The sequence below is a fragment of the Sabethes cyaneus genome, chromosome 2 (genome assembly GCF_943734655.1).
Source record: "Sabethes cyaneus chromosome 2, idSabCyanKW18_F2, whole genome shotgun sequence".
In the NCBI taxonomy this organism is placed as follows: Eukaryota; Metazoa; Arthropoda; class Insecta; order Diptera; family Culicidae; genus Sabethes; species Sabethes cyaneus.
This window is the reverse complement of record NC_071354.1, coordinates 197604473-197628501: the sequence shown is the minus strand read 5'-3', so window position 1 is coordinate 197628501 and position 24029 is coordinate 197604473. Positions and strand designations below refer to the sequence as shown.

The 24029-nt window shown below is 41.4% G+C and overlaps 1 protein-coding gene across 1 annotated transcript; it reads right to left on the bottom strand.

Annotated features, from left to right (window-relative positions):
• Positions 1 to 418: 418 nt before the first annotated feature.
• LOC128736525 (uncharacterized) lies at positions 419 to 21951 on the bottom strand. The gene is made up of 3 exons (XM_053831008.1): positions 21779 to 21951; positions 816 to 934; positions 419 to 715 (listed from the first exon to the last, which is right to left on the bottom strand). The coding sequence occupies exons 2-3, from the start codon at positions 831 to 833 to the stop codon at positions 419 to 421; spliced, it is 315 nt and encodes a 104-aa protein (XP_053686983.1). The 5' UTR covers positions 834 to 934; positions 21779 to 21951.
• Positions 21952 to 24029: the final 2078 nt, after the last annotated feature.

Sequence of the window (24029 nt, the reverse complement as noted above, 5' to 3'; positions counted from 1 at the left end):
CGTGCCTAGTGCCTCGGTTCGGTAGAAATCCTTTGGGCAGTTGGTTTTTGCGCGAGCTTTTCCCTTGCAGCGCCAAATGAGTATTTTATCTCGTACACCGGAAGGGTGAAAGTGTCAAACCTAATGAAATAATCACTTGAGAGCAATAAAATTTGCGAAAGGTCGCTTCGTTCGATTGCACTGCATTGGCTGCTTTAATAACGTGTATAAAATTTAATAATATGGCCTAAGGGACTAATTACAGATGAAGGGCAGGTCAAAATTATTGCGGACGCGCATTTTTCGAGTTTTATTGAGCTGCATGAAGCTTCATACTTGATTATGTTAATTCTTTTATAGCAGTGAATTAAAGGTCTATTAATAATAATTAATGAATTATATTTTATTATGCTACATTACAGATATCATCATAAGTCCTCTAACCTAATCTATTTTTATATTGCAATTGCGCTATTTCCCGAGACTGTTTCGGTCGATCCAGATGAACCGCGACCAGCTTTTCTCCTTTGGTCATGGGGAGAGCGGCTTCCTCCTCGAACAGCACTTCCCGGACCTTGTCCAGAACTTTACTATCCACGGTGAGACCCTCGGATGTTTTAAGTCCAATGAGCACCCGCTCATACTTGCCATAGCGGTCTTCCTCCGTTTGCAGGTTGTACGTTCGTGGTGTCCCGGTAAAGCCTTGACCCAAAGTGATTGCCATCAGCAGAAGTACCTAACAGGGGGGGTTTAACCAAAATCGTAAAAAACGAGTTAATCTTCAGGTACCATACGGGGATTTTCGGCGATGTGACCTCGCCACCTTGTCGACTCACCGTAATTGACAGGCTCATGGCTGCTACTCGCACGCGCGTTTTCCGTGGTCCACGCGACCGACTCGCGACGTCCGTCCGCAGACTGTCTTCACCAACTGGCACGGAGAGCTAAATAGCCGCTGCAAAGTATCATATATTCGCTTTTATATTCGTGATCACTAGTCACCGACAGCACCGAGTCAGACAAAACTTTTCGAAGACAAAAAAATTAACCGTGGCGATGGATGGAGGCGCGACACTTGTTCGCCCGAGGACTGCGTTCAGCACATAGACCTATGCAACCGATTATCATCTGCCCATAGGGTCTTAGAGGCTTCGTGGGAAGGATGAACCCGACGGGTGTCGGTTCAAGCCGGTTGAACAATAAAATTCATCAATGGAAAATTTCGCAAGACCGCACTACTACTAGCATAATTACTTTTATTGACGGCCAGGGTCGTATGGCACCGATTAACTCATCGGGTGGGAAAGCCATTGCGCTGCTGGATCGAATAAAATGATCTCGCTAAAGTGCGTCATTGTGCGTTGTCTCCTTGGGGACGGGAGATTGTTATCTACCGGTCTTTCATCGAGTACTCCGGTAAGTAGCAGTTTGTCGAACGTTAAAAGGTTTATGTGCCAACCAGAGGACGCTCCCCAGTGCGATTGTCGCCCTTTTTCGAAAGGTAAGATAGGTGGATAATTGAAGCCAGTCTGTGTTGGCACTATACAGCCGAAGAAGCTACACCAGACTAAGGCAAAACCCATTAACCGATGAAGTTTATTTGAGATGTTGCCACACTGAAATGAAGCAAACGGAGAACTTTAAAAAGCATCTCGGCACTTACGTTCAAGAAATTAATTACCATGGTTCAGGGCTCCTGAGCTTACTGCACGTTTTATTATTAAATTAATTAAATAACTTATATTGTGATTAAATCATTTTACCTATTCTATTATATTCTTAATAAAATTTGTAATTGTTTAAATTAAATGATAAGCTTTGACAGTCTGCCAGTCTGTCGATAGACTGCTTTGCTTAAGTTAAATTGAGTTAAATTTTTGGTGAACCCAAATCTGGGAAATACAAATGTATTAACAAGAACTGTGTCAAAAAATTCCAATCCGTCTCCAATCTGTTTCTACAAATTTGTTAGATTATACTTCTTCGTCTGAAGTTTTTGGAGCGTCTTAGTAGAATACAAGACTTGAAATTAAATAAAAAGAAAACTATTCCAAAGTAGTTTGAAAACAGACCCTGATGAAGCCTGCAAGTCGTAGGCGAATTACGTATCTGTCGCTAATAAATATAGATAGTAGAATTTAATCGGAATAGTCTTATTTTTATTTAATTTCATATACTTCTTTGTGCATACCAGCGCCAGCGATGAAGGATGATAGGTTCAGCAACTTTAACAACATGGCTTGCCTTTTATCAACAAAATCGGCAAAATGACCAGTAGTACCTCAAGGTAGCACTCTAGGATCTTTACTGTTGATAAATGACTTATGCTGATTGATGCTGCCGCGCAAAAGATTATTTTATGTTGATTACACTAACATTTACACAATCACCGATATCAAAATGGACTATCTGAGACTGCAAAAGTTGATCAACACGTTTGTGGACTGGTGCGACTGTTACTGTGTGACGATCACTGGTCCTGAACCGTCAACATAACTTTTTGCGGCGTATTTTTAAAAGGGTGTTAACTGAGGCACCCGGTATACCGCGATAGTATCAGAAAATTACTCGATGATAATGACGAAGTACCGTATCAACTGTCTTACACTTGTGGTATCTTCAAGCTCGATGCCAATAAATTTGCTGGTCCTATCTATCTGCTTTCGATCAAAATTCTGAAACAATTTCGGCAAGAATGTGTGACTCCTCTCAAAAGCTTGTTTAACGCGTCATTGAATCGTCATCCAAAAGGACGAATAGTGGAACATTTTTCCTAGTGTCTTTTGCTTTCATTTTATCATTTTGCTGTACTCTCATATAGGTGGGTGGAGGCGAGTTGCAGCTATGCAAGTTTGTAGCACATGACCTAAGCTTCTTAAGGGGAAGCAAAGATTTGATATATCCTCTTACCCCATTTTATCCAATAGGTTTGTGAAACTAAGGAAAAACAATAGCTTCAATAAGCGATAACTTTGTAAAGAAAGGTCATTGAGATTTTCAACCTTCCGCAGAAACCTGTGTTTTGAATGCTTCGATAATTGCTTAGAACAATATATTCTTGTAAAATGCAACCAACAAAAGCTATACATGAAAAATTAATTTTTCAAGTAACTTCTAAAGAGAATGCTCTATATCTCTACTCCCGAAATAGATAGAAATATAATTTCTTCAACAAATTTGTTTTCTTTTACATTTTCTACAACTTTGTCGAAGAAACTATGTCTGTGTTTCCCATCTCAAAAAGTTTTAAATTTTTATCGCAGTAAGCCATGAGTAACTTTTGACAGTTTAAGATTATGGGGGGTATTTTAACGAACAAAAGTTCCGAAGTCACTATATTGCTAAAATGAAAGCAAAAAACGGTGGGGAAAAAGTTTCCCTCTTCACCGTTTTGGACCACTGTGCATTGGTTTTCGGTCCATTTCTGGAAGATTTCGCACATTATTCCGATATATGAAAAAGAGGCTAAAGGTGATGTTAAAAACTACGGTTTCGGGTCGTTGATTTATAGTCATCTTTACAACAATATAGTTGACTGCGTTTCTCTTGTACAGCCTCGTTCGCCATGTTTTTGAATAGTTTTATCTGAAGCACTTTTGAATAGTTTTATTATTTTTTACACAAAATAAACCAGATTTTTCCAAGGGTGCGATAAGTTGCTCTATACTTATTGTATTCTTAAAGAAGACTAGCTGACCCGACAAACTTCGTATTGCCACAAATTAAACTGTGTTGTTCATAAGTCGTGAATCTCGGATGACCTTTGTCACAATCTCGAGTTTTGCAAGTTTCTGAGGAGTTCATGGCTGGTTTAATATACAAAGTTTCCTCATAGTAAAGTAGAAAACAACTCCCCCCTTTGCTTATCCTGATAAAATAAAGCAGATAGCATTAATATTCGCCATGATTGTATAACAATTCGCCGCATACCGTTTTGCGGAACACCACTTCACGCGGAATACCATTTCGCGAAAAACCTTACGCGGGATGTACCATTTCACGGGAAATGTTTTCTTGGAAAGTACCATTTCCCAGGGGTTATTCTCTCCTTACTCGCTGTCGCTCGTTTGGACCCAACTGAAAGAAAGTAATAGAGGTCAATAGATAGTTTTTGGTGATCTTGTTTTTGACTAATGTTTTATGGAAGAGTCTAAAATTTCTCGAGTTCGATTAATTTTTAAGTTACGCAAAAATTTTTGTTTTATTTGTATGAGAGTCCTTATTCCCCTACCACAGGGATGAGGCGACTAAAACCATCATAAAAAAAATTCCTGCCTCCAAATTCCCCCACATGCCAAATTTTGTTCCATTTGGTTGATTAGTTCTCTAGTTATTAGGAAATTTGTACATATTTCATTTGTATGGAAGTGTTCCCTTTTATAGGGAAGGGATCATAATTTACCTCCTGAAGAGGGGAGGGGTCTCAATGCACCATAGAAAAAGAATTTGCCTCCTAAAACACCCACATGCCAAGTTTAGTTTCATTTCCCAAGCAACAATGTAAGTTTTATTGTACTCTTATGGCGGTCTTCATAACTAATTGTGGTCTTAAATGCCATCATAAGAGTGTAATAAAACCCAAAATGTTACTTGGGTTGCTTGATTAGTTCTAAGATTATGAGGAAATTTGTACTGAAGTTTTTGGAGCGTCTTAGTAGAATACGAAACCTAAGAATAAAAAATAGGAAAACTTATCCAATTTAATTCTACTATATGTATTTTATTCACGACAGATACGTATTTCGCCTACGACTTGCAGGCTTCTTCAGTGTCTGTTTTCGAACCGAAGTTCGAAGTTTTCGAAGTTCGAAAACAGACACTGAGGAAACCTGCAAGTCGTAGGCGAAATACGTATCTGTCGTGAATAAAATACACATAGTAGAATTAAATTGGATAAGTTTTCTTATTTTTTATTTTTAGGAAATTTGTATTTCATTTGTATGGGAGCCCCCTCCTAAAAAGGGGAGGGGTCCTAATTCATCATAGAAAAAATTATTGCCTCCAAAAACCCCCACATGCCAAATTTGGTTCCATTTGATTGATTAGTTCTCGAGTTATGAGAAAATTTGTTTTTTATGTGTATAGGAGCCCCCCCCTCCTAAAGTGGAGAGGGGGCCGAATTCACTACAGAAAAAATTCTTGCCTCCTAAATCCTTTACATGCCAAATTTGGTTCCATTTGTTTTATTAGTTCTCGAGTTAAGAAGAAATCTGTATTTCATTAGAATGGAAGCTCCCCCGCTTAAAGGGAAGAGGTGTCATAATTCACCTCCTAAAGAGGGGAGGGGTCTCAATTCATCATAGAAAAAATTCTTGCCTCCAAAAACACCAACATGCCAAATAGGGTTCCATTTGATTGATTAGTTCTCGAATTATGCAGAAATTTGTGTTTCATTTGTATGGGAGCCCCCCCTCTTAGTGAGGGGAGGGGTCTCTAACCATCATAAAAACCTTCCCTGGCCCCAAAAATCTTTACATGCAAATTCACGCCGATTGATTCAGTAGTTTTCGATTCTATAAGGAACATCCCGACAGATAGACAGACAGAAATCCATTTTTATATATAAGATAAGTTCCTCTTGAATAAAACTAGTTTGAATTACTTAGACTTAAGTTTTTAGCAAGATAGCTATAAAGTCTGTTCGTCTAGTATAAACAAGCAAAACGTCAATGAAGTGTCAACCATTACTAATTTATTACAAGTCAGTACCATATATTAAACAACGAAATAGGACAATTACTCACTTTATTTTAGTGGCGAGGGTCTGTTATCGTTTCTGCATCGAACGAATTATGGTCCTCCAGAACTGTCGGACCTGGGCTGTCGTTCTCCAATCCCTTCGAACACCTACTGAACAGTGCTCTTCTATCGGCTGCAGAGTCTGCCCCGAAATCTACGGCCTCTTCGTGGTTCTCTGCTGAAAATAGCTTTGTCTCTTTCATCGGGCATTCTGGCAACGTGTCCAGCCCACCGAAGCCTGCCAAATTGTACTATCTTCACTATATTAGCATATTTGTATAATTGATACAGCTCGTGGGTAATGCGTCTGCGTTACATTTCTTTTTCCCTTTTGCAACCAATAATTGATCGCAGAATTTTACGCCGTCGGTCAGCTTCCTTTAGCGTCCTTGATTTAAGTCTGTAAAAAGCCATCAGGAAGGTTGATGTTATGTAGAGCGTCGATGTGCGAATTTGCAAACGACGTGACTTCAGCTGGTTCCGTAATTCGTAGAAAGTCTGAATCGCGACCGCAATTCGTTGTATGTCAATTCCTCCACTAATTCATATAGTTCGCCATCCAGCTCTACCGCGAAACCAACACCGTTTGGACCTCCACGTTCCTTGGCGATCCATTGGCCCATCCAGCGTCATACGTAGCTAATTTTGTCGGAAAACCATGTACTTGCATTATTTGCCGCAGCTCATTTCGTTTGACTGAATCGTACGCCGCCTTAAAGACCATAAACAGATGATGGGTATGCAAGTTGTACTCCCGGAACTTGTCTAGTAATCGACGCTGGATAAACATTTGATCCATCGTGGAGCGACCCTTACTAAACTCTATTTGGTATTCGCATACGAAGGACTCCGCTATCGGTCACAGTCTACAGAACAGGATACGAGAAAGCACCTTATAGGCAGAATTCAGCAATGTGAATGAATGTCGATGAGCAAATAAGACCATCCAATCACTCCTCTCCATTTCAGTTACCCGCGGATGGAAAACATCATATTTCGACCCCGAAGCGTTTCGACGAGAGCGTGATGAACGCTCAAGCGCCGAATATTTAATAGCGGTACTTTCACGTGCGTGTGACGCTACTATGCCTAGGAAGGGTTACCCTAGAAATGGAAGACAACCAGTTTATTGGTGGACGGATGTGATAGCAAACCTCCGTAGGGAATGCCTCCCCACATGGTCATATAATCATATAATTTGAAATTAAAGTTAGAAAACGAGCCTGCTTCGAGAGATTGTGCACTAGTGCCAATGTGAGCCCATGGGGTAACGCCTATAAGGATCTTGATGGCCAAAACCAAGGGCGTAATGGCGCCCGCCGAGCTATCGAGGGCGAGGTTCTCTTTCCGCGCCATGAGCCAAGACCTTGGCCTTCGCCCGCTGAGTCGCTCCACGCCCGACGTTCCAGTGTCTCAGATCATGGATGGTCGGTCAACACGCCGAACAATCATAATTACGCGCGTAAAGGCGGATTGGAGGCTGGGGAGGAGGCGAGTGTCACGAATGAACTCATTGAGATCGCTCAATCCCTAAAGTTGAGCATGGCACCGGAACTGGACGGCATCGCGAACATGGTCGTCAAAGCGGCTATCAAGGAGGCTTCCAAACTATTCAGATTAGTAATGCAGAAATGTTTGGACGAAGGTTTCTTCCCAGATAGATGGAAGCGACAGAAGTTGATTCTTTTGCCAAAGGCGGGAAAGCCTCCGGGCGTCCCGTCGTCATACAAGCCGATCTGTCTGCTAGATACTGCGAGCAAGGTGCTTGAGAGGGTTATCCTCAACAGGCTGGTGAAGCTCACCGAGGGTGCAAACGGCCTATCAAGTAACCAGTTCGGGTTCCGTAAAGGCAAATTTACGTTGGATGCTATTTTGACAGTCACTACGACTGCAAAGGTAGCACTCCAAGCTAAGAAACGGGGTACACGCTATTGCGGAGTGGTCACGCTCGATGTAAGAAATGCGTTCAATAGCGCTAGTTGGGATTCCATAGCCAGATCGCTCAGGAGCCTCCGCGTATCGGTGTTACTGTACAAACGTCTGGAAAATTATTTCCAGAACCGAGTGTTATGCCTCAACACAGAAGAGGGTCCGAAATGCGTCACAATAATCGCAGTTCTTCCCCAAGTTTCCATCCTAGACCCGGTATTGTGGAACATTAAGTATGACAAAGTGTTGAAGCTGAAGTTCCCTATAGGGGTTGTGATTATCGCAGACGACATCACCATGGAAGTTTATGGTATGGAAGTTAAAGAGGTTGAGTTGACGACTACACACTCTATCAGTATCGTTGAAGACTAGGTGCGGTTCAGGACACTGGAGTTAGCGCATCATAAGACAGTAGTTATTATGGTAAATAATCGCAAGTCAGAGCAACACGCAACGATCAGCGTCGGTGACTGTGCTATCCCGTCAACGCGGTTTCGGAAGCTTTTAGGGGTTATGGTCGATGATAAGCTCACTTTTGGAAGACACGTAGATTATGCTTGTAAGGGGGCTTCCACAGCTATTTCTGCACTATCTCGAATGATGTCCAATAGCTCGGCAATATGGCAGAAAACACAAACTTTTTGCCAATGTGGCCGTATCAATACTTAGGTACGGTTGGCTGGCGTGGTCATCGGCGTTAAGCAAAAACAGCTACCTACGCAAGCTGGAAAGCACCCATTGCCTTATGTGCCTGAGAGTCGCTAGTGCCTACCGCACCGTGTCGTATGAAGCAATCTGCGTCCTGGCGGGTATGATCAACGACGAGGACGTACAGTGCTACGCGCTACATGGCACGATAGGCATACGGAATACTATTAGACAGGCCACGATGGTCCAATGGCAGCGGGCATGGTCTAACTCCACGAAGGGCAGATGGACACATCGACTAATTCCGGAGTTATCCGGATGAGTCAATAGGCGTCACGGTGAGATCAGGTTTTACCTGCCCCAGATCCTGTCCGGTAATGGCTGCTTTAGGCAGTGTCTGTATAAGTTCGGGCATGCAAAGACTCCCGAGTGTCCCAAATACGTGAACGAAATGGAGACCGCTGAATATGTCTTCTTCGCGTGTCCTCGTTTTGCTAACACGAGAAGAGACATTATGGCAGTGTGTAGGTGGGACACTAGATCAGACAACTTGGTTCAGAGGATGTGTTCAACCTCGACCATCTGGAGTACAGAGATCGTCCTGGAACTGCAGCGACGGGCCAGAAGTTACTAACTACTAAAGTCTCCAAGTAGTTAGTTAGCTAAGCGGGTGCATAGCACAATAGCAATCCTGAAGTAATACTCATAAGGTGGTGCCGAGAGGGATTGAGGATTGCGACTGGAGACTCGGGAAGGGTTTTAGCGGGTCGGGGGCAACATCATCCCCACATACCCTGAATTATCTTCTCAGGGATCGGAGGGATAGTAAGTTTTCCTTCTCGTAAAATACACTCCTCTGGCATTTATTCTTCCTCCCGGATCCTAATAATGATGGATCGTTGCATCGTACAGCCGCCCGCTCCCAGCTTTTAGAAGTTGAGACGGGATACCATCAAATAGGTCGGTATAGGAATATGAATTACCACTTGTGCAACTTTAATTTAAATTTAAAAGATGCACAATTTAAAATATTTAAAAGATGCTCATTTTTCAATGGGAGGTTGGAGAAAATAGACCTCAGCATTTTGGCAGATTTTGTTGTCTTTGCTATAGTGCTTGTTCAAGAATTTACAGGTTTAAGAGGGTTTTATTGGAGTGTTGTTAAGATCAATCCTTCTAGCAGAAGAGTATCATAACACTTTATCAAAACTCTTCTCAAGTTTTAAGGAAGCTGTAAAATATTATAAAATATTGTCTTCTTCAAACATACTTCCGAACTGTCAATCAAATAAGATAAAATTCACTTGAGAAAAACCATAATAAAACCTGATAGACTGCTGTGATACGATAATTAAACTGCTATAAAAATTTAGAAAAGCAATTTTCTATAGGATTGCTGCTTGAGAAACTGGGGAAAAAGAAGGTTTTATACTCATTAATATGCTTTGTGTTATGACCTAAAATGGTCAGAGCGATAGATGTTACTGGCACGGAAATGGCAATAATTTGATTGTTTCCCAACGGATTCCCGCTCTCTTTTCATCATTCGACTGGAAATGAAGTGTAGTTTTGGGACAAAATATGAATTTTTTTAAATTTCCATGATAGCACAAGATGCAAGCGATGAAAAGAATCCGTTTTCGACATATTTCCGGATAACCCAAGCAAGGCAAAGTCATGGATATAAACGTTCTTAAGAACTCAATCCTTCCTTATCGACAGACTCCACAGCCGGTTCCTAGAGTACACGACAATTACGGGGATATCTTGTCAATAGATTGTCAAGATTTGGGATATGTAACGACTACCGGAGGAGTGGAAAGACGAGGTGCCCTATCTACAAGAAAGGCGCTAAGCTGATTTGTGAGAACTACCGAGCGATCACTATCCTGAATGCCGTCTACAAAGTGCTTTCTATAGACATCTTCCATCGACTATCGCCAATAGCCAGTAGATTTGCAGAAAGTTATCAGGCCGGCTTCATCGAGGGTCGGTCTACAACGGACCAAATCTTTACCCTGCGGTAGATCCTCCAGAAGTGCCGCGAATTCCGAGTCTCCACGCACCACCTGTTCATTGATTTCAAAGCCGCATATGATAGTGTGAACCGGTAAGAGCTATGGAAAATTCTGGACGAAAACGACTTTCCGGGTAAGTTTATTAGACTTATTATGGTTACACTCGACAAGGAGATGGTCTTTCATGCTTGTTAGCTATTCAACATTGCACTTGAAAGAGTTATAAGACAAACAATAATTAGACCGGTTATCCTCTCTAGGGATAAAACGTGGACATTGCTAGAAGAGGACCTCCGAGCACTTGGAATTTTCGAACGGTAGGTACTAAGAACCATCTTTGGCGACGTGCAAGAGAATGGTGTATGGAGGCGAAGAATTAACCATGATCTCGTGCGTCTCTACGGCGAATTCAGTATTCAGTTAATTTTCAGAAATTGGTTAAAACTGGACGGATACGTTGAGCAGGACATGGACATACTAGAATGCGGGACAACTATCCTGCAAAAATGGTTTTCCAATCGAGTCCGGTCGGAACAAGACGACGAGGGGCACAGCGAGTGTGATGGCAAGACCAGGTGGAGCAAGAACTGGAGCATTTTACGTAAGCGCCAATCAAGTTTGTTGCACCAACTGAACTATCTGATGCTTTCTGAAGAATTGGTGTAGAGCCGAAAGTCATACCGCTTCCAAACAAAAATCAAAAATTTATAATAATTTAGGGTACGGGAGGGTTTTTTCAGCCCATTAAGCCTAAACCTAGCCTAAAGCCCATTAGCCTAAACAATATTCAGGAATTACGTTGAAACTATATTCATTCGAGATAAGATTTTTATACCAGTTGATAGAATAATATTTGCTGAATATCGGCGTGTATTTTGGTCTTAATGAAACGCTACTGAATTTGAATTATAGTCGCGAGAAATGATGAAGTCGCTGCGGTTAAATTGGACCCATTTTCTATAGTGGTGACTGTGTTTTTTAAATCCGACCGGCCGAAATAGCCTGCACAGGGATTAGATGCTTTCAAAAACAGATCAAAAGAGAGACTGATGGATAACGTGTCGGTATTGCCTAGATACCAGCTCATTGAAGATAACTAGTTTTGCAGTGACAACAGCTTGCTGCTGGCGCTAGTGTATCATTGAATCGTACATATATATTAGCCTTGCTTCAGGTGCTGGTTGTCACTCCAATACTAGCTATGTCAACACGATAGAAGAGTTTTAGGCGCAACTTCATCACATGTTGGTAGTAGTGTATATAGAGCACCATATGCTGAAATTAAAAGCAAAATGCTGCAGATTGCTAGTGAATGAGAATTTATTTATATTTTCATGTCAGAGGGGAATTTTTGTGTTCTTCCGTGATGAAAAGAAGTAGAATTGTTCTGTGACATCATATTCACAGCGGTTTAGTTGCTAGAATAAGCAAATGTGATCATAATTGTGTGTTTTCCAAACCATCATTAAGAGCGGATACGCGTAAGCGATTGCTGCTGGTTTTTTCAGCCTGATTAGGTGCCAGTGGAAAGTGGTTTTGATGTTTATTGAATAAAATTTAGCAAATTACTTACATTTTTATGAAAATAGTTATAACACATTAAAGCTTATGAGTGCTACATTCGTTTCAGTATTGTTATATAGCGACAAAGTTTTTATTTGGGAAAGCGCAGCAAAAAAGGTAATGTATGCCAAATTTAGTAGCGTGCTGGAAATACCCTCCCGTGCCCTATTAGATTACGAAGAAAAGGTATCATCTTTTTGCACTTAATCTTGTTTGAATACGAATAAATCCCTAAGGTATGAACCAACCCATCGTACATCCCAACGCAACTCGAAACACCTAGTCGGGGTACTGTTAATCACTTTTCAAACTAGAGTTCTAGAATTGTCGATAGCGCATGGGTTGTGACACAAATCACCCAGAGCCTCTCGGAGCCATCAACCCTGCTGCCCCTGAGATACAATCGCGATCGAGCTAAAATTACACCGATCCATTTCTTTCACCAGGTTGGCTACCTCCTCGTCGGGGATGCCGTGAGAGCCGGCGAAAATCGTGATGTCACGTCGTCGACATCGGAACGGATCTTCGCTTCTAGATAAGCGCAACTCAGCAGCGTCCTTTTGATTATTTTTTCCTCTGCGGACAGCTCTTGCCAGCACCGTTTCGCTGGCATGTGTTGTTCGCTCTGTTGTACACTCGACGAGGAGCTTATCACGATTTATTCTCAAATTACGACGACCCCCACAGCAGACTGCTAAAAACCGATAGCATCTTGGCAGCTAAGTACGGGGCTTGAGCGCAAACTCTGCCGGGGCAGAACTCCTGCAGCTTGGATCGGAATGATCCTGCACGTTTTCGGAAAGTTGAGGCGACATGCGTGGCCTTTGGTGGCTTTGCTGATTAGCATCCTACTAGGGGGACTTGCCAGGAAGGAAAGGTGCCAACCGACCCGAAACAACCAGAACTAGTGCGTTTGTCCTGCCTGCCTGCCGAGGATGGTCCGACCGACCGATAAGCAACCAGAAATTAAGTTGCATCTTTTGCTGAGGATCTATGGTGCTGTGCGACAATCACTTGCGACACTGACAACGAACGGGTGCGTGCCGGCTTGCCATTATACCGATCGACGACGGCAGAGCAGCCCTAGGCGGAGATGTCGGTTTTTCTGCAACGCCATTACCTACCAGCCGTTATCGGCGTGAAATATCGATCTCAAGATGTTAAGGTTTGTCATGATTGCAGCCTGGAAAAAACTCTTGCAGGGATGAGTTTTACACACGTGCGTCGTAAATTTTGTATTAACCGTGGTCATTTTGTATACCGCAAGGTATGATGATAGCGAAAAATAAAATGTTTGATTCAGTAGAATTCTCCAAAATTCAGCAACAGAATCACACATTTTCTTGGCTACGTGAAGTCATAAAAACAGCTAAACAACGGACAACTTTATTCTTGCAAACCAAGGTGATTACATCTGCAAAGGTGAAGATATTATTAGTTTTTATCACGTTCAAATCAATCAACCTTGAAAGTGATGGAAGGTGAGATAATATCCGATCAAAGCAAAACGATGGGACGAACGTCCCGTTTTGTCTCGGACTGGTCGGCCAAGAATGTTTTATTACTTTAAACGACTTTTGCCCTCCACGTGTGAGTGTGTGTAACCGTGCAAACCGAATCGATAAGCGATAACCGCATTTTACCTGCCATAAATTATCGCCATAATCGACCGGGAACGTGATAAATATTGTTTTCTACAGGGTATATTCGATCATTTTGTTTCGGCACACTAAAAAAACGGCGGCGGCTACCGCGCTTTGAACCACTGAAGCTGCACTGGCTGAGGCAATTCATGTTCTTGGAAAAACGGAAAAAGTCCTACCGAAAACGAAAGGCTATTCGCTGGACAGTCGCTGCCAGACGGTCTCAACATGGTAAATCGATTTGTTGAGTCATTCTTTTTACTGATACTGTGCACAATGTGCTTCAGAATAAATTTTTTTGGTAAAAATGGAATTTATTCTTTCAAAATGTGATTTTTGATAACATTGTTAAAAAATTCTCAGTGTAAAAGAAGGTGTAGTTCTGGTAAAATTTACTATCACTACTGGCCCACTGTGCTCGAGGTGTCAGGTGAAAAAGTGCCTCATGAACGTTAATTATACGCACACGTTTAGCACACCCCACCCAGCACAGATCCTTCGCCGGGCGCATTCTTTCTGGAAATTCTGAACTCATAAATAATGATCGTTTGATGAATTTCGCGCGCAGATTTGCAGTGACGATTCCTGCCAGTTGCAATCACCGATCAACCCAACCAAAAAAAGGAAAGAACTCACATCATGACCCCCCCTCCCCCCACTTGGCAGAGACGTGGTGAAACGACAAACCAGCGACAGCGGCACACGGTTGCTATTAAAAACAAAAGTTGAGCGGCACTTTGGAGCTCGAAATCATCGTGCGAAAATGCTGTGCAATAAAGAGTTTAAATTTATGGCCACTCATATTAAACACTAATTTAATCTTTGCATTCATGTTGTGCCGCTGCTAGTTTGCCAAATGAATGCGAATAAGATCACCGAAAGCTGTTTCGTTCGTCGTTTGATTGTGCGTCGAATTAACGCACGGTGCAGCTGCATTTAAACACAACCAAGATGCTACTGCGTCTGGCAAAATACTGTTTACGTTGATCAAAGGGTCAGAATTAAATAACAGAAGGGCTATAAAGGATAAGGACTAAGGGCTTAGAGACAAGGGACAAGGGACAAGGGACAACGGACAACGGACAACGGACAACGGACAAGGGACAAGGGACTAGGGACAACGGACAACGGACAACGGACAACGGACAACGGACAACGGACAACGGACAACGGACAACGGACAACGGACAACGGACAACGGACAACGGACAACGGACAACGGACAACGGACAACGGACAACGGACAACGGACAACGGACAACGGACAACGGACAACGGACAACGGACAACGGACAACGGACAACGGACAACGGACAACGGACAACGGACAATGGACAACGAACAAGGGACAAGGGACAACGGTCGAACGACAAAGAGAATGAATGGTGTTATTATGTGTAATTTCTATTTTGATTTGGCGTCATAATTGGGCTATTTTAGTGTCTTTTTGTTTGGTATTATTTTTGTTTCTTTTGCCATTTGTGGCAACATGATTTTAGCGTTATTTTTATATCATACTAGCTGACCCGACAAACTTCGTATTGCCACAAATTAACCTGTGTTGTACATAAATCATGAATCTCGGATGATCTTTGTCACAATCTCGAGTTTTGCAAGCCCCCCAGTGGGCGGCGCTTCCGACGGCGGGTCGCCGGCAACACTCGCGACCGTCTCGTCCTGAATGATCTAGTGTTACTATAGATAGTTTTTGTGGTCTTCTATTGACTAATGTTTTATGGAAGAGTCTCGAATTTCTCGAGTTCGATTAGTTTTTGAGTTTCGCAAAAAATTTCTGTTTTATTTGTATGAGAGTCCATATCCCCCTACCACAGGGGTGAGAGGTCTCTAACTATCGTAAAATAAATTCAAGACTCCAAAATCTCCCACATGCCAAATTTGGTTCCATTTGCTTGATTAGTTCTCAAGTTATAAGGAAATTTGAATTTCATTTGTATGGGAGCTCCCCTCTTAAAAGGGGAAGGGGTCGTAATTCACCAGAGAAAAAATTTTTGCCATCTAAAACTCCCACATGCCAAATTTGGTTCCATTTGATTGATTAGTTCTCGAGATAAGAGGAAATTTGCATTTCATTTGTATGGAAGCCCACCCTCTTAAAGGGGATATGGGCCATAACTCGCTTTCTAAAGAAGAGAGGGGTCTCAATTCACCATAGAAAAAAATCTTGCATCCAAAACCACTTACATGTCAAATTTGGTTCCATTTGCTTGATTAGTTCTCGAGTTATGAGGAAATTTGTTTTGCATTTGTATAGGAGCCCCCCCCTCTCTTAAGGTGGGGAAATCCATAGAAAATATACCATAGAAAATATTCTTGCCTACAAAAACACCCACATGATAAATTTGGTTCCATTTGCTTGATTAGTTCTAGAGTTATGAGGAAATTTGTATTTCGTTTGTATGAGAGCCCCCCCTCTTAAAAAGGTAAGGGGTCCTAATTCATCATAGAAAAAATGGTTGCCTCCAAAAACACCCACATGCCAAATATGGTTCCATTTGCTTGATTAGTTCTCGAATTATGAGGAAATTTGTATTTCATTTGTGTAGAAGCACCCCCTCTTAAAGTGGATAGGGGTCCCAATTCATCATAGAAAAAATGTTTGTCTCCAAAAACACCCACGTGCCAAATTTCGTTCCATTTGCTTGATTAGTTCTCGAGTTATGAGGAAATTTGTATTTCGTTTGTATAGGAGCCCCCCCCCTCTTAAAGTTGAGAGGGGTCGTAATTCACCATAGAAAATATTCTTGCCCTCGAAAACTTTCACATGCCAAATTTGGTTCCATTTGATTGATTAGCTCTCGAGTTATGAGGAAATTTGTATTTCATTTGTATAGGAGCCCCCCCTTCCTAAAGAGAGGAGGGGTCCCAGTTCATCATAGAAAAAATTTTTGTCTCCAAAAACACCCACATGTCAAATTTGGTTCCATTTGCTTGATTAGTTCTCGGGTTATGAGGAAATTTGTATTTCGTTTGTATAGGAGCCCCCCTCTTAAAGTGGGGAGGGGTTCTAATTCACCATAGAAAATATTCATGCCCTAGAAAAGTTTCACATGCCAAATTTGGTTCCATTTGCTTGATTAATTCTCGAGTTATGAGGAAATTTGCATTTCATTTGTATGGGAGCCCCCCTTCCTAAAGTGGGGAGGGGTCCCAATTCATCATAAAAAAAATTTTGTCTCCAAAAACACCCACGTGCTAAATTTTGTTCCATTTGCTTGATTAGTTCTCGAGTTATGAGGAAATTTGAATTTCGTTTGTATAGGAGCCCCTCCTCTTAAAGTGGGGAGGGGTCCTTATTTACCATAGAAAATATTCTTGCCCTCGAAAACTTTCACATGCCAAATTTGGTTCCATTTGCTTGATTAGTTCTTCAGTTATGAGGAAATTTGTATTTCATGTGTATAGGATCCCCCCCTCCTAAAACGGGGAGGGGTCCCAATTCATCATAGAAAAAATTTTTGTCTCCAAAAACACCCACATGCCAAATTTGGATCAATTTGCTTAATTACTTCTCGAGTTATGAGGAAAATTGTGTTTATTTGGTACAGGAGCCCCCCTCTTAAAGTGGGGAGGGGTCCTAATTTACTATAGAAAATATGCTTGCCCTTGAAAACCTTCACATGCCAAATTTGGTTCCATTTGCTTGATTAGTTCTCGAGTTATGAGGAAATTTGTAGGAAGCCCCCCCTTTTAAAGAGGAGAGGAGTTATAATTCCCCTTATAAAGAGGGGAGGGGTCTCAATTTACCATAGAATAAATTCTTGTCACCGAAAACACCCACATGCCAAATTTTGTTCTATTTGCTTGATTAGTTGTCGAGTTATGCAGAAATTTGTGTTTCATTTGTATGGGAGCCCCCCCTCTTAGTGGGGGGAGGGGTTTCTAACCATCACTAAAACCTGTCCTGGCCCCAAAAAACCTCTACATGCATATTTTCATGCCGATTGGTTCAGTAGTTTTCGATTCTATAAGGAACATACGGACAGACAGACAGACAGACAGACAGACAGACAGACAGACAGACAGACAGACAGACAGACAGACAGACAGACAGACAGACAGACAGACAGACAGACAGACAGACAGACAGACAGACAGACAGACAGACAGACAGACAGACAGACAGACAGACAGACAGACAGACAGACAGACAGACAGACAGACAGACAGACAGACAGACAGACAGACAGACAGACAGACAGACAGACAGACAGACAGACAGACAGACAGACAGACAGACAGACAGACAGACAGACAGACAGACAGACAGACAGACAGACAGACAGACAGACAGACAGACAGACAGACAGACAGACAGACAGACAGACAGACAGACAGACAGACAGACAGACAGACAGACAGACAGACAGACAGACAGACAGACAGACAGACAGACAGACAGACAGACAGACAGACAGACAGACAGACAGACAGACAGACAGACAGACAGACAGACAGACAGACAGACAGACAGACAGACAGACAGACAGACAGACAGACAGACAGACAGACAGACAGACAGACAGACAGACAGACAGACAGACAGACAGACAGACAGACAGACAGACAGACAGACAGACAGACAGACAGACAGACAGACAGACAGACAGACAGACAGACAGACAGACAGACAGACAGACAGACAGACAGACAGACAGACAGACAGACAGACAGACAGACAGACAGACAGACAGACAGACAGACAGACAGACAGACAGACAGACAGACAGACAGACAGACAGACAGACAGACAGACAGACAGACAGACAGACAGACAGACAGACAGACAGACAGACAGACAGACAGACAGACAGACAGACAGACAGACAGACAGACAGACAGACAGACAGACAGACAGACAGACAGACAGACAGACAGACAGACAGACAGACAGACAGACAGACAGACAGACAGACAGACAGACAGACAGACAGACAGACAGACAGACAGACAGACAGACAGACAGACAGACAGACAGACAGACAGACAGACAGACAGACAGACAGACAGACAGACAGACAGACAGACAGACAGACAGACAGACAGACAGACAGACAGACAGACAGACAGACAGACAGACAGACAGACAGACAGACAGACAGACAGACAGACAGACAGACAGACAGACAGACAGACAGACAGACAGACAGACAGACAGACAGACAGACAGACAGACAGACAGACAGACAGACAGACAGACAGACAGACAGACAGACAGACAGACAGACAGACAGACAGACAGACAGACAGACAGACAGACAGACAGACAGACAGACAGACAGACAGACAGACAGACAGACAGACAGACAGACAGACAGACAGACAGACAGACAGACAGACAGACAGACAGACAGACAGACAGACAGACAGACAGACAGACAGACAGACAGACAGACAGACAGACAGACAGACAGACAGACAGACAGACAGACAGACAGACAGACAGACAGACAGACAGACAGACAGACAGACAGACAGACAGACAGACAGACAGACAGACAGACAGACAGACAGACAGACAGACAGACAGACAGACAGACAGACAGACAGACAGACAGACAGACAGACAGACAGACAGACAGACAGACAGACAGACAGACAGACAGACAGACAGACAGACAGACAGACAGACAGACAGACAGACAGACAGACAGACAGACAGACAGACAGACAGACAGACAGACAGACAGACAGACAGACAGACAGACAGACAGACAGACAGACAGACAGACAGACAGACAGACAGACAGACAGACAGACAGACAGACAGACAGACAGACAGACAGACAGACAGACAGACAGACAGACAGACAGACAGACAGACAGACAGACAGACAGACAGACAGACAGACAGACAGACAGACAGACAGACAGACAGACAGAAATCCTTCTTTATAGGTATAGATTTTTGCGTAGTTTTGGGAATTTTTTAGTGACTTTGTAGTAGTTTTTACATTACTAGTGAACCATTTTTTATTATCCCATTTTGTTATTTGTGTTATTTTGGTGTCGTTTTTGTATCATATCTGAATTATTTTCGTGTTATCTTTGTTCAAATTTTAATTCAGTTCTTTATTATTTTCGTAATATTTTTTAATAAGGCCATTATCAATATTTTATAAAGTTTTTGTCATTCCGGTGTTCGGCCACTGAAGTGGGCGCAAAAAAAACAAAGTGAATTTTTTAATCGAGCAAAAAAAAATACGGATTTTAAGAATTTTTATTTAAGGTTTAAACGTGAAAACCGAATCTATTTATAATAATATATATAATAATATATACGTTATTATTTTCTATACAAAAAATACGAAAAACGACAAAAACGAAGGAAAATTTTTTTTGGAGATTTTCGGAAATTCCATTGTTCGAATTACCATTTCTGTTTCGTGCTAGAAGCGTAAATTCAACTCGGAGACTCATTTTTCGAGTTTTTCAGACTGTAGAGCCCATAGACAATTGATTTTATAAAAAGAAATTTGACTCATATCCTACAAACTATTTTTTTTGCCCTCCGATTTTTCAAGCCAATTTCCAAGGGGGCGGGGTGACAAAATCTTTAAATATGAATTGCAATGGCCTAATTTGTATTTATTTTACTTTTTCTTTTCAATTTTATATTGCTTTACTATTGTAATATTTTCATTACATTTTTTGTATTAGTTTTCCATCTCTTTAGTGTTATGTTTGTGCTTATGTAAATAGAAGCCAAATCTAGGGCTTAACGTCTTATATTTATCGAGAAACAGACTAGTGCGACAATCCAACAGACACTACACGCCCAGCTTATATTCGATCATACGACGACTTGGCTTGTAAGACCACCATTGATGTTCGAAGCTACCTGGAAGCCAGCCTTTTTATATATTTTTTGCGTTTTTGTGTTATCTTTGTGTTCGATTTCGTACCATTTTATTATTATATTTTTTTTCGCATCTTTTTGAAAAACATGTTGAATGAAGAACATTTCATATTTGTGTAATTTTTTTTATCAGTTTCGCATCATTTTTGTGTAATTTTTGTTTATTTTTTTGTTTTATGCATCATTGTTGCATCATTTTCATATATTTTTGTATTACTTTTGTGTAATTTTTGCATTATTTTAGTATAATTTTTTGTAAATGTTCATGTTTGATGTTTGTATCTTTATTATGTCATTTTTTGATATTGTTTGTACCATTTTCGGAACATTTATGTGTATCAAGCATAAGCATAAGCATAAGCATAGGATACCACCCGTATGCTGCTACTCTGTCATTGATCAGGACCGATTAAAATTGCAAAATGATAACTAGAAAAACATACTGGGGACAGTATGCTATTCCTCATTATGCAACTTTATCAAGGCCCTGCATACTGATCAATATCAACGCCGGTCACGTCCGAATGCGGGTCCTGATGGGAGGGGAAAGAATATTAGTCCAATGCTTGTTGCTACTAATTTTCGGAACATTAATGTGTATTGTATAAAAAGTATAAAGTATAAAGTATAAAGTATAAAGTATAAAGTATAAAGTATAAAGTATAAAGTATAAAGTATAAAGTATAAAGTATAAAGTATAAAGTATAAAGTATAAAGTATAAAGTATAAAGTATAAAGTATAAAGTATAAAGTATAAAGTATAAAGTATAAAATATAAAGTATAAAGTATAAAGTATAGTAAGTTTTTAATTTTTTTATCACCGTATATTTATGTATTGGCTTTCGGGTTGATATTTTTCAATAAATATCCAAATTTATAGTTTTTAAATTACGTTTCGGCTTACTGGTTTTACTCAGCCATCAGCAGGTTTAACAATTTTTACAGTCAATTAAAAAATACTAAACTTTTGTTGTCCGCTGTTTCTTCTATGACGACGCTGTTCGCGTCGTGTGCGGGCAATACAAAAGTATAAAGTGTGCAGTGTAAAGTGCACTCCACTGTACGGTATATTAGCTGTTTAGCTCTTTTATGACAGTTTCTTAGCCTTCAAAATGTGTCTCAAAGAACAAATCCACGAAAAAAAAAGAAGAACTTGTAATTACCAGCATTAAACAAAAATTGCTCCTGAACGGAGCTCCGAAGAACTGATGGAAAATATTTAAAATTAAAATTGAATCTGTCCATTTTATACTCATCCTGTGCACAACGGACCGGCAAACGATAGCTCGGAGGACGATGATTTGTCGTTTCTGGGCGGAACCGGCTGGGTGTTCATGAGCTGGGAGTTTTCAAGTGTGGTGCTAGAATTTTTATTACCTACCTCGCTGTCTCGTTCTGGCGCGGCCGCGCGCTGGCACACATAACTAACTGCCTTGCTAAGTATTAATATTTTTAATATTAAAAAAATTTATATCGATCGGTGGAATAGAATTAAATATCTTCACTTAATTATTTTTCTCTCTAAACTGTATCGATAAAAAATTCATTTGCTAACTAACACCGTGCGTTGTGCTCCGGTTTTCCGCCACACTTTGATCGAGCCGAAAGCAGGTCTACACACGGAAGAGGTTTGGTTCGTTTCACTTGATCAAATTGACGCACGAATCCGCGTTGGCATCGATTAATTCACGCCTCTTGCTGTGTCAGCAACAGGTGTCCCGCCGATAGAATAAACATGGATCGCGTGGTGTTTACTAGCGCTTCGATAGAGGGAAACCGTGTAGGGTGATCCGTGATGGAATATTGATTGATTTTTGAATGGCTTGTAGAATGGAGACAGTAATAAGAGACTTTAGAAATTTATTTGAATTTCTTTTTAGGCACCAATTTTGTAAATTTAAACATCCTTCTTTGAAATTTGTATGATACATTATTAAAAATAAAATGTAATATTTTATTTTAATTGGCTGTGAGTTTATTTTATTTCTTTTCAACGTTTCGATTTTACTTTTGCAGGCATTTCCAAGGTTCCGTTCGGCTATATATTGGAAGTCTTTTTCCAAAATATAGTCGACTCGTTGGAATGATTTCAACATCCGTTCTACATTTTGAAATTGATTGATATAATAGGTTAAAAATAAAATATTAGAAAGTAAATAACAATGCTGAAATAAGTTGAATCAAGCTTGAAAACGCATAAAATACGAAACCAGTTAGCACATCAAACTGTCACCGGTTTAATCCAAGCCAACAGGTGATTTATGTGCGAATCATGAATTAATGAGAACTGGAAAATTTTCCCAAGATTGTGCCCTTTCGGAAACTTCCAGATGTTCGACAGTGCGAGAATTTCGGACCTGAATTTTCACGTGCGCATCAGTTATCAATTAGTAAACGGTTGCTAAACATGCTTATCGCATGTGCGCTTCGTGATGTACCGATTTCTGGTCTAGTTTGCTGATAACATATTCAAATTTAAGGCTCAGAAATAAGTGTATCACATGATTTCGATAGGAATTTAGCACCTTGCTGCAAGCAAACTTCTGGCAATTGGTAGTGTTGTTAGGATTTATTTTCGCCGAGTTGACTATGTCTGCGCAGGTTGATTTTCGCTCAGCGCAAAATCGAACAGGATCGAGGCCACTTAACATGCACGGAAAGAACATCGAACGATTTGCGTTTGTTTGAACTACAAATAAGTCTGGGGCTATAAATGCTTTGTTTAAATATTAGGACTTCTCAAATATAGCTGGGGCTATCTCGTAATCGTTTGGCGATCAATCACCACAGGTAGGAAAGTGCAAAAAAAACTCCCTCTGCCGTGACTCAAACAATCAATAACAAAGCTCCACGCTGAGTTGTCACTTGTTTGAACTCTATTCGAAAACAGACACCCATGCATGACAGGTTCATCATCACCGGCTGTTAATTTGGTATGCAAACGCACGCCTTTCGGCGAGTGCGAAAAAACATATTTTGATCGATCACACTTTTCGCCATGACCAAACACCTCCGTCAGCATGACTGCGGGGAAAAGTAGTTGCTCCGGACAAATGGTGCGACTGGACTGGGCTGCTGGTGGCCGACACGATCCGCAAAGGCGACAATTCGTGTAAATACAATTAAATATTGGTCGTGTGGATGGAAAATTCCCATCGCGCAGCAGTGGCAAGCGAGCGGATCGAAAGCCAGCCCAGATACCGATTTGGATCGGTTGGTGACCGTGCCGCACAACCCACAGCACAGGCCCGTAATGTCACATGCGACGTCCAGTTGCTTTTGTGGACGACAATGGTTATTTTCGTATTGGCCGTAGTCGTACGGTGTGGTAGTCAGCAATGCTCCAATTGTTGACAGAAACAGTTCGAGCATTGGTACTAACAACAATGCGCCGGCTACTGTTGATTGCGAACAAACAGAACCGAAATCGATTGACGTCAATTGTACGGTGCGCGCTCTCTGTCAGCCGGCCCGGCCGGTTTAAAGGCCGATCGATCTCGCACGACTGCACTGCTCTGGTGTTTATTCCGTGCGACACTTTCGATCGCTTGGCGCCTATATAGGCAACGGCGGCAATAGACGATGGCAGGTTCGGCAGCATGCTCTTGTGTAGATAGTTAGTTGCACTTGCT